Here is a 12123-nt window from a genome sequence, read left to right as displayed (position 1 = left end):
CATGCCATGCTCAACCTGCTTCCTTGATTTTGTGTGGATCCTCTCACACTCCAATCCAGCCTTTATTCAGCGGCCAGGGTGATTTCTTTAAAATACTGGTCTGAGTATGCTTTCTCCCCACCCCAATTCTACCATCCTCATCAACTCCAGTGACTGCCTATTGGTTCTGTGATCAAATATAAATTATTTGACATTTAAAGTTCTTTACAACCTGCCCCTTCGTACTTTTCCACCCTTCTTAGGCTTTGCTCCCCTTAAATCACTCTACAATCTAGCTACACTGGCCCACCCAATGTTTCTAACACATAGAACTCCATCTTCCATTCCTCAATTAGTCAGTCAATCAACAAACATTTATTAAATGCATACTGTGGGCCAGGCACTCTGCTAAGGGCTGGGAGCAAGAAAGAGGCAAAAGAGTATCCCTGCACCTCAAGGAGCTTGCAACCTAATTTCTGTGCCTTTGCCATGGCTGTCATCATGTTTAGAATGCTTGGCCTCTTCAACTCTGCCTCTTGGTTTCTCTAGCCTCAGCTTAGGTCTCACCTTTAGCAGGTTGGCTTTCCTGGTCCACCCAACTTCTAGTGGATTCCCCTCTCAGAAGACCTTTCATCTATTCTGTGTAATGAGGGGACTGTCCAGTGAGGACCCAGTCCTAGAGGCAGCCCACCATGAGCTCCCAAGCTTATATGTGATCTCAGGACCAGGGTCTCATTAGTCAGTTTCTCACTGTACATGTATAGAGATAGATAGAGAACATCTGAGTAACAATACATACAAGATATATATATATATATATATACATATATATGTATGTATATATATGCATGTGTATCTTGTTTGTACTTAGTTATGTATATGTTTGTATAAGTATATACAAGATATATATCTATGTACGCATATATAAGTACATACAAGATAGAAATACATATATATATATATCTTGTATGTATTAGGTACTTACATGTTGTCTTCTTACTTTTATATGTATTATAATTATATCTTACATACATTATATCATATATAACATTATATGATATATAACAAGATACCTTGTATGTACTTAGTTATATATTGTTCCCTTGGTTATATATACATATATAATTGATTATAATTATGTTATATATTATAATCTATTCTATATTATACAATATAATATAATCTATAATGTGTCATCTATATTATAGATTATATATGTAATAGATTATTATATATTTACAAAACTAAGTACATACAAGATACAGATATCTTGTATGTATTTAGTAATGTATTGTCCCCTTGGTTACATATACATATACATAGTTGATTATAATTATGTTATATATTATATCTATTCTATGTATTATATGATATATTATCATCTATAATGCATCATCTGTATTATAGATTATATATGTGATAGATTATTTATATATATAAAAGAAAGTACATACAAGGTACAGATATCTTGCATGTATTTAGTTACTTACATGTTGTCTCCTCCGTTAGAATGGGAGCTCCCTGAGGGCAATGACTGTATTTGCCTTTCTTTGTGTCCTCAGTGCTTAGTATAGTAACCAGCACATAGGAAAACACTTAAATGCTTGTTGACTGACATAGAATCTACCATTTGAAAGGAACTCAGGGCTTCAGATCAAAGGATTTTAAAATAATAAGGAACCAGAGAGTTCAAACTACGTAAAGAATAACCCCTCTTTGCAATGTCCAGTCTGTGCTTGAAGATTCCCCTGGTGACAAGGAATACCCTACCTACTCCATTCCATCCATAATTTCCACTCATTTTTCCTAGAGTTTCTCTCTAGGAACAAGTATGGAGGGAATGGACCCATAATTTCATTGGTATAGGAAACTCCCAGTAAGGAAACTCTCCAGCAAAATATGTTGGCACCTTCTCTCCAACCTAGAGAACTGTGTGGAGCATTAAGAGATTAAGTGACTTGTCCAGAGTCACACAGATAATTGGTGTGTCAGAGGTAAGACTTCAACTCAGGACTTCCTAGCTCCAGTGCCAGCTCTCTATCCATCATGCCATGTAAATCTAATTTTTCTTTCACAGGAAGATCATATTAACTCAAGTTTCTTCCTTTTGTTAGATGGCTGTCCATCTTAAGCAAATTTAAAATCAAAAGGACTCAAAAGCAGCATGGCATAGTAAAAAGAGCACTGGACCAGATCTCAGGTTATCTGGGTTCTAATTCTGGGTCTAGAACTAACTGGATTTGTAATTGTGCAGTTTATATTCCTGGGCCTTAATTTCTTGGTCTAGAAAATGAAATTAATTGACTTCAGTGGATGTGCCATTTCTACAATGTGGGTATTTCTTTGAGTGATACATAGCATAATGCGTCTAGGCCTTGGAGGCAGCTTATGGTGCAGCGGATGGAATTCTGGGCCCAGGAAGACCTGAATTAAAATCCAGCCTTGTTACCATGGGCAAGTCACTTTACTTCTGTCTGTCTCTGTTTCTTCAGCTATAAAATAAGGATAATAATAATACCTAGATACCTCCCAGGGTTGTTGTGAGGATTAAATTAAATAATATTTATAAAGTGCTTAGCACAATGCCTAGCACATAGCAGGCACTTAAATTATCATTTCTTTCCTTCCTTCTCATTAATGACACCTTCCCAAATGGTTTATAGGAATGGTTTAAGGTTAAAATCATGTGTAAAGAGTGTGAAAGTACTTTGAAAAAGCTGATTCAACAAGTAAATAAATGCATTGCATCAAGTTAAAAAAACCCAATTCCCACTTAAGTGCACTTTATGGTCACCCTCATTTAGCTGCACATTATAGTAAGAAAGAGCTTTCATTTGCATTATCTAAGTATATGCTCATAGGGGCAGCTAGATGGCACAGTGGATAGAGCACTGGCTTTAGAGTTAGGAAGAATTGAGTTCAAATGTGACCTCAGACACTTGCTAGCTGTGTGACCCTGGGTAAGTCAATTAACCCTGTTTGCCTCAGTTTCCTCATCTGTAAAATGAGCTGGAGAAGGAAATGGCAAACCACTCCAGTCTTTGCCAAGAAAACCCCCTAACAGGGGTCATGAAGAACTGGACAGTAGGGAAAAGTGACTAAACCACACTAGATGCTCACGACAACCCTATGATGATGAAGGGCAATTGTTATAATTTCCATTTTCCAGACAAGGAAAGTGTGGTTCTGACAGGTTTAGGGACATGCTCTCAAGAATACATTCCTGTCCTTGCTCAGGCTCTTGCCTCTGCCTTGACTAGCCTCCCTTCCCTTCTTAACCTCTTTCATTCTCATGCACTGTTGAAAGCCCAACTCAAATGCCCCCTTCACTCTCAAGCCTTCCCTGATTCTGTGAGTCGGGCACAACTCTACCCTTCCACCTTCACATCCCACTCAGTCAGGTACTTCAACAATATACCAATCATGAAATCATGAGAATTATAGCCGTGCATGTGTCTCATCACTCTATTAGACAGACTATAAAATCCCCAGGGACGTGAAACTCTAAACTTTCTCCTCCAGGGTTTGGCACACTGTTCTGAACATATATTGATGGGATGGATCCTCCCAGAACCGCCCTGTTTTCATTCCTCTGCCCACACTGGGCTGTCTCTGCCATTCTGGTCTTCTCCCCTCCCTCTCCTTGTCAACACCCTTTTACCTGCCCTCCTCACCCCCCAGTTAGAATATAAACTCCTCGAGAGCAGAGGCTGTCTTTCTTGTTGCCTGCATTTATATTCCCAGCATTTTACACAGTGTAGGGCACACAGTAAACACTTAATAAATAGAGAGAGAGAAAAATAGAGCAACACCAAGAGAGAAGGACCAAGAGATCTCAGGTGGGAATGATCCCAAGAGACTGAGAGATTCCTAAGATGGGCCAAGACTGAGAGATCTTGGGGAATAGAAAGAACAAGATCATTGTTCTAGAGAAAGACTTTTTGACTTTTTTATGCCCTTCACCACTTTGGAAGTTGCATAAAACCAAAGGATCCTGTCTCATAACAATGTTTTTTGAATGCATAAAATAAAATGCAGAGAATTGCAAAGTCAATTATTGAGATACAGTTGTTAAACAAGTTAATGGAGTCAAGGTTATGTTCCTCTGGTCTAGACCTAGAAGGGACTATAGAAGGCACCTTGTCAAACCCCCTCATTTTATAAAATCACTAAGGTCCTAGGTAGTTAAATGACTTGGTCAGGACCACATAGGCAATAAACTTTATAGAAGTAGCATCGAAACCCTTTTCCTCTGACTATGGAGTTACTTAATATCTCTCAGCCTCAGTTTCCTAATCTGTAAAATGGTGGTGATAATAGCACCTGCTTCACAATATTGTTTTGAGGGTGAAATGAAATTTACATATGGAAAGTGCTTTGTAAACCTTAATGCGCTATATAAATACAAGCTCTTATTTTTCATTATCATCGCAACATTAGGTCACATTTCAATGGTTCTTGAAGACTTCACAAAGTGCTTTCCTGATAGCACTTTGGAATAGGAGATCCAAATAATATTACGCCCATTTTAGAAGAAAATGGAGGGTCAGAGAGGTGGAGTGAGTTGCCCAGGGTTACATGGTGCCAGAGCTAGGGCTATGATCCTGATATCCTGACTCTATGTTCTGTCCCCTACACAGCACTGCCTAACATAAAACTGTTTTTGTCAGATGTAAACAAATAAAAATCAACAGCGACCAAAGGAAGATTCTAAGTCCTAAAAGGTCGGGTGTGGTGCTCCAGATACACCTGATGAGCTAGCTCACCTTCTGCCCCAGAGGATCCAGTTGCTCCCATCAACAACCCCCAAATGAGCTCAAGCTTCCCTGCCTCCTTTGGCTGATGCCTTAGGACGATAGATAACAACCAATGAATCAACTCAATGGCTCTCTTCTAGATAGGCTCTTGGAGGTCAAATGTTGGGAGGGCACAGAGGGCATATGGCCCTGCCACAGTCCATTTAACTCACCGGAATGAATTTCTTTCTCTAATGTCCCCCTGCATAACTCCTGAGCTGAATAATGTGACATTTAAATACTTTCCAGGATAAAGCTACAATCCTTCCTATGAAATACCTATTCTCAAGATGTGGCGGCCAGGGGCAGACAGAAAGTCAGTACTTACCGCGTTAAGCCCACAGAGCTGGTAGCAGGCCATGGTGATAATCACTGTAATTATCTGCCAGCGTGCAGAACGCCTTGTCAGAAGTTCCCAGACTGAGACTAAGTGAATATTTCTCTGAACACGACTTTCTGCAAGGGCCTCTTCAATTTCTTCAGAGACATCCATTTTCCCAAGGAAAGTCTGAAATGCTGCAAATAGAAAGAGGCATTCTCTACAACTCCAAACTCAGATTCCAGGGTTCCAATACTAGCTCTGCCTCTGACTGGCTAGGTGACCTTTGGTGAATGGATGAATAAATGAAGGAATTAATGAAGGAAAATGCATTTAAGAATTTACTAGGTGCCCAACAATCCCTCTGGACCTCAGTTTCTTCCTCTATATAGTCTCTTTTTCTTTGATTTTCCCCTGCAGTCAACAATTTCTCTTTTTTATGTAAATAGTATTTTATTTTTTCCCGATTATGTATATAGTTTTCAACTTTCACTTTTAAATAAGACTCTGAGTTCCAAATTTTTCTCCCTCTCTTCTTTCCCCCTTCCCCAAGATGGCAAACAATCTGACATAGGTTTATACGTGTGCAATCATGTTAAAGATATTTCCACATTAGTCATTTTGTGAAAGAAGAAACAGAACAAAAGGAAAAAAATGGGGGAAAAAAGAGAATAGCGTGCTTTGATTTGCATTCAGATTCCATAGTTCTTTGTCTGGATGTAGATAGCATTTTTCCATCAGGAGTCTTTTGGAATTGTCTTAGGTCATTGTATTGCCGAGAAGAGCTAAGTCTATCATAATTGAACATTACACAATGTTGCTTCTACTGTGTACGATATTCTCCTGGACCTGCTCACTTCACTCGGCATCAGCTCATGTAAGTCTTTCCAGATTTTTCTGAAATCTGCCTGCTTGTCATTTCTTATAACACAGTAATATTTCATTATGTGTGAAAAGTGCTTTGTAATTGTATTCATATAGTTCTGGGTTTGTCTTGGGAGGTAGACTCCCAAATATTTTATATTCTCTACAGTTATTTTAAATGGAATTTCTTTATCTCTTGCTGCTGGGCTTTGTTGGTGATACATTGAAACACTGATGATTTATGTGGGTTTATTTTATATCCTGCAACTTTGCTAAAGTTGTTAATTATTTCTAGTAGCTTTTTAGATGATTTTCCAGGATTCTCTTATCATCTGCAAAGAGTAATAGTTTTGTTTCCTCAATGACTATTCTAATTCCTTCCATTTCTTTTCTTCTCTTCTTAAAGCTAACATTTCTAGTACAATATTGAATAATAGTGGTGATAATGGGCATCCTTGCTTCACCCCTGATCTTATTGGGAAAGCTTCCAGCTTATCCCCATTACAGATAAAGCTTGCTGATAGTTTTAGATAGATGCTACTTATCGTTTTAAGGAAAGCTCCATTTATTCTTATGCTCTTTAGTGTTTTTTTTTTAAATAGGAATGAATATTGTATTTGTCAAAAGCTGTTTCTGCATCTATTGAGATAATCTTACAATTTCTGTTGGTTTTGTTATTGATGTGGTCAATTATGCTGATACTTTTCCTAATATTGAATGAGCCCTATATTCCTGGTATAAATCCCACCTGGTCATAGTGTATTAACTTGGTGATAAATTGCTATGATCTCTTCACTAATATTTTATAATTTTGCATCAATATTCATTAGGGAAATTGGTCTGTAATTTTCTTTTTCTGTTTTGGTTCTTATTGGTTTAGGTATCAGCACCACATTTGTGTCATAAAATGAATTTCACAGGACTCCTTCTTTGCCTATTTTTCCAAGTAGTTTATATAGTATTAGTATTAATTGTTCTTTAAATGTTTGGTAGATTACTTGTAAATCCATCTGGCCATGGAGATTTTTTCTTAGAGAGTTTAAAATCTCTTTTAACACTAATTTTCCAGGGCCCAATTTTTCTAGGACCTTGTGCTCTGTTTGAGTTATTGAGATTCATAATACATAGGAACAGTATATTCATTCATTCCCTAAATATTTAATAAATATCTATAATCTGTAATACACTATGCTAGAAACTGGGAAAAACATAAAGATAAAATATACATAGGCCTTATCCTCAAGGAGTTTACCATATAGCAGAGACCAAAAAATGCATACACTCAAAAATATATAATGCAAAGTAAAATGGAGAAGAGTATGGGAGTGCAAAATGCCATGAGATCAGATAACAGAAACATGGCTTCCAATTAGATGGCAGCAGTACCATGTTCTTTCCACTTAGCCTTGTATTCCTTACTTTGGCTTAATCTATCTTGGTCCCATTGCTCATTCTCACACTGACTCATTTGAACAAAAAGTCAGGTCTTCTGAACTGTTCCTTTTGAAGGTATGAATACCAGAATGGCTATATGATAGAAAAGCATGGATCTTTATAAAATAAAATATAGTGTAACTGACATTTAGTTCAATAATTCAAAGATCTGTCATTTCATCCATTTGTATACTCCCTCCACTGAAACAGGTGACAACTCCACCAGACATCAACCAATTAATCAAATGACATTTAAGGACCTACTATGTGCTAGGCACAATGCTAAGCACTGAGGATACTAAAAAAAGGTAAAAACAAACAAATATTCTCTGCTGTCAGGAAGGTCACAGTCTAATGGTAAAGACAACCTGAAACAACTATGTACAAATAAGCTACATATAGGATAAATTGGGGTATTAGAATAACATTAATTAGGACTAGAAAAGGATTTAATCATAATTACAATAACTGACATCTATTAAGTGGATTAAAATTTGCAAGGCACTTTACATATGTTAAAATGAGATGTCTCATTTTAATCTTCATGAAAACTCTGTGAAGTAGGCATTATTATTATTTCCATCTTACAAATGGGGAAATTGAGGAATACAGAGGCTAAGTGACTTTCCCAGTACCACACAGCAAGTAAGTGTCAGAGGTGGGACTCAGCCTCAAGACTTCTTGACTGCAAGTCCAATGCTCTATCTACTGTGCCACCTAGCTACTTCATAAATTGCTTTGGCTTGTCAGAATGTTCCAGAGCTTGTTTTCCACTGACATGACCCAAAAGAACCTTAGATCATTTCAACACCATAATGTGCTATCAGAAGATTGTTTTAGTGAAGATATTTAATAGATAATGTATATGGTATATTTTAAAATACAGATAGGATATATACCTCATGGGACCCTTTAAATTGGAACATTCAGCCCAAATGCTAAGCATACCATACCCCACCCCACCCTACCTCCCCTGCAAAAAGTAGTTTGTGATTAGAGAATATGCTATTAAGAACTGACATAGATCCTTGGAGGCTATCTACAGATACCTATATCTCAAAGGTATTCTTACAAAATGAGAAACACTTCCAATAAAATGACTGCAACACCTTTAATGCCTGTAGAATTGGCCCAAACCAAAAGAGATATAATTTTAAAATATGAATGATTTGATGGTAAAATAGGACTAGGTTCAAAAGCAAATGGAAGTAATTACCTAGGCTAAAAGGGTTCCCTAGGAGATCATGTTTGCCTTTCTACTTTTCCTTTTTACCCTTCCTAAAAGTTCTCTAAATTCTTCTGCCTAAATGGCTAGGTTGATCTTTCTTACTTCAAAGAGTAAGGTTTTTTCCTCGATGGACATTCTTGTACCAAAACAAACTACAACTTTTCAACAGTTTGGTAGATGGTCTTTAAAAGTAGCTGTCAGTGAAAAAAATAGCATCCTAGGGACTAGCCTCTCCATTTTTAGCTAGGCTTGGTCTAGGGTGACAGAGTCCATCCTAAGGTTTTGGAGTCTTTTGCACTGCCAGAACTTGTGCCTCTACTGTAATAGCCTTAGAAATGCCACAGTCACCTTCACGCCATGATGAAGCATCAGAAGACATCAGTCGGTGAAAAATAGGCATACCAAAGTGCAGAGGGCAGGTTTTCCTCAAGTTGGGAAAGACCAGTATCAATATAGGATCAGTCAGTGAAAAAGTATGTTTTTGGCACTTACTATTTTCCAGGAACTGTGCTAAGTAAGCACTGGGGATGAAAAAGAATGGGGAAAAAACAATCCCTGCCCTCAAGGGACTCAAATTCTAATAAGAGAGACATACGCAAATAAGAAACATACAGATGTGATGGAAGGAAATCCCAGAGGGGATGTCACTAGCAGCTGGGGTGGGGAGGGGGATCAGCAAAGTCCTCCTAGAAAAGGTTGCGTTTGAGTTGAGTCTTAAAGGAAACCAGGGAAGCTAAGAGGTGAAGATGAAGAGGGACAGCATTTCAGACATGGGGAACAGCCAGTGCAAAGTCAGGGAGATGGGAAATAGAAGGTTGTGAGAAGAACAGCAAGTATATTATAGCTGAACTGGAGTACAAGGAGAGAAGCAAAGTATAAAAATGGGACATATTGTGAATAAGCTTAAATACCAAATGACTTCTTTTTTATGATGGAGGTAATAGAGAATCAGTGGTGCTTATCAGGGTAAAGAGAGGGGAAAAATGAGAGGGGAAGAGAGGAGGGGAAGAGGGGGAGAGAGGGAAAGGGAGAAGGAGAGGGAGAGAGACAGACAGATAGAAAGACCTAGGCTTTACGATGTAGCCATCTTGGGAGGAGGGGAGGGCAGAAGAAAAAAAAGGAAAAAGAAAAAAAAAGAAATTTACATGATAACTATTATATATTTAAAAGAAATAGTAAGTTGTACATAATAGATTTGCAGTTTCATATGCAATTATCTTTTTATTGTACTATGTTATGGAAATGTTTGTTTTAGTCCATAAATTAAAATTGTTTTTTAAAAATGGATGTATCAGTTTAGGGAGAAATGAAACATGGAGAAAAATTAGAAGACTATTGCATTAGTCCAGGTAGGTGATAAGGGCTTGAAGTAAAGCAATGCCTATGTGAGTAGAGAGAAGGGGAAGTAGATCCGAGATCTTACACAGATAGAAATGACAAAATCTGGCAATAGATTAACTATGTAGAGTGAGCAAAAGTGAGGATGACATCATGTTGTGAGCCTAGGTGATTCAGAGAGTGACAGTACCCTCACAGTGAAAAAAGGGAAGTTTGGGAAGCAAGTGGGTTGATTTAGAGAAAAAAAGTGAATTATGTTTTGAATTTGTTGATTTCGAGATGCCCACTGGACATCCAGTCTGAGATATGCAAAAAAAAACCAGTTATATATTCAGCCCTGGCACTCAGGGGAGAGATTAGGGCTGGATATATAGATCTGGGCATTATCCACATAAAGATAATAATTGAACCCATGACAGCTAATAAAATCACTAAGAGAGAAAGTATATAGAAAAAAGAGATGACCCCGGATAGAGCCTTGGAGGATACAATGTGCTCTTCCCAATACCAATACTGTGAGCATATGAGACAAGTATTATGATGTCCATTATACAGCTGGAAATGACAAGTGATATTGATGACAGAGTGAAAAAAAGATTATAGAATATATTTTGTGTATCTTGAAGGGAAACTTACAGAATGGTAATTTTAAGATAAGATAATCAAGTTACTGTTTCACTGAGTCTTAGACATCTACCATAGAATGGCAGCTAGGAGTTAACTTCAGTTATAAACCATAGAATGTTAGAGCTAAGAATATTTTCAAATATAAACATAGTTGTTAAAGCAGGAGAGGATCTAAGTTGTAGGCATGGACCTCAAAAAGATGACGCTGAAAGATACCTTAAGATACAGGCAATGCAAAATTAGAGCTGGTCACCGAGCCACAGGAACCAAGAATAAAAGGTGTCATGAAAGATCATTTATTATAATATCTTAGTATGGCAAGAAAAAAAAATGAAATCCAGAGAGAAGAAGTGATTTTTTCCTCAGCTCATAGGACACATTTTAAATACAGTTATCCTTTCCACATTGTGACTTTCCCCATTGTGGTTTCGATATATTGTGGGTTGGCATAAGACATTAAATGGGAATTTTGGGGGGAGTTTTATTGAAGCTGCAGATGACATACAAAGGCTAGCAGATGACACAGAAAAAGTTTAGAAACTCAGAAATGCATTAAAAATATATATAGTATTGCATGATATCAACATATTTTATCTTTTAAACACATAATAATTCAGACTTCTCTGGTATAAAGGGAGGGTGAAAATATTTTATGCATGTTTTCCAGTTCACCGGGGAAGGGGCACCACATCCTTAATCCCCATGATGTGGAAGGGATAACTGTAAGGAGAATAAGCTACAAAAAGTAATTCTGAGGTAATTAGGAAAACTAGAATCTTGTAAATATAAGGTTTCTGCACAGAATAAACTTGTACTCAATTCAAATGACTTACTTTTCCTCCAAATTGACAATGTAATCTGTCAGTTTCAAAAAAAAAAAAAAACATATTTGTAAGCTGCTTCTTAAGATTGTACTGAGCCCTTAATTGTGAAACACTTCGTGAATGTCCAGCCTATGACTAGCTGTCTGATTACAGTCTTCCAGAACCTAATAATTCTATCCTGGGAGGTAGGTTTTAGAATATAAATTTAAATATTCACCACTTTGGTATTAATTCTCCTACAGGGAAATGTGGATATTGTGAAGGCTCCTGCAGTCAATCCATTCCCAACACAGTCGGCTTTATCCTTAAAAAACATTTATTTTCACAACAGGGTATATGAAATTGCTCCTTTTAAACAGTGGCGAGCTGTTAGAAAGCCTCCAGTTTTTTTTAAAGAAGCAGGAAAAGTAGATTTTATTTAGGGCAGTACACAGGAAGAAGACATTACCAATCACCTTGGAACCAAAACAGTAACAAAAACTACTTTTTGGATGGGAGCAAAATATACTGTCTCAGTTACAGGCCAGTGCTGAAATTGTAGATTAAGGTTGCACTCTATTGGGCCAATGAATGAATGAACGAAAAGCATTTTTAAGCCCCTAATATGTGCCAGCGATTGTAATAAGTACTGAGGCTACAATTACCAAAGTAAGATAGTATCTACTTACAATGAACTTATATTATTATAGAAGAATGTTGGGTTTTTTCATTATT

At 37.2% G+C, this 12123-nt stretch overlaps 1 protein-coding gene across 3 annotated transcripts in view; it reads right to left on the bottom strand.

Annotated features, from left to right (window-relative positions):
• SLC2A9 (solute carrier family 2 member 9) overlaps nt 1-12123 on the bottom strand; it is a 313753-nt gene that overhangs the window by 157704 nt on the left and 143926 nt on the right. For all 3 annotated transcript variants that reach the window (XM_036763747.1, XM_036763748.1, XM_036763745.1), the window contains one exon: nt 5104-5291. In XM_036763747.1, coding sequence (XP_036619642.1) covers nt 5104-5291 — 188 coding nt within the window. The remainder of the gene's footprint in view (nt 1-5103; nt 5292-12123) is intronic.

The sequence above is a fragment of the Trichosurus vulpecula genome, chromosome 6 (genome assembly GCF_011100635.1).
Source record: "Trichosurus vulpecula isolate mTriVul1 chromosome 6, mTriVul1.pri, whole genome shotgun sequence".
Classification (NCBI taxonomy): Eukaryota; Metazoa; Chordata; class Mammalia; order Diprotodontia; family Phalangeridae; genus Trichosurus; species Trichosurus vulpecula.
The sequence above is the reverse complement of the archived record's forward strand: the minus strand, read 5'-3'. Positions and strand labels throughout refer to the sequence as shown.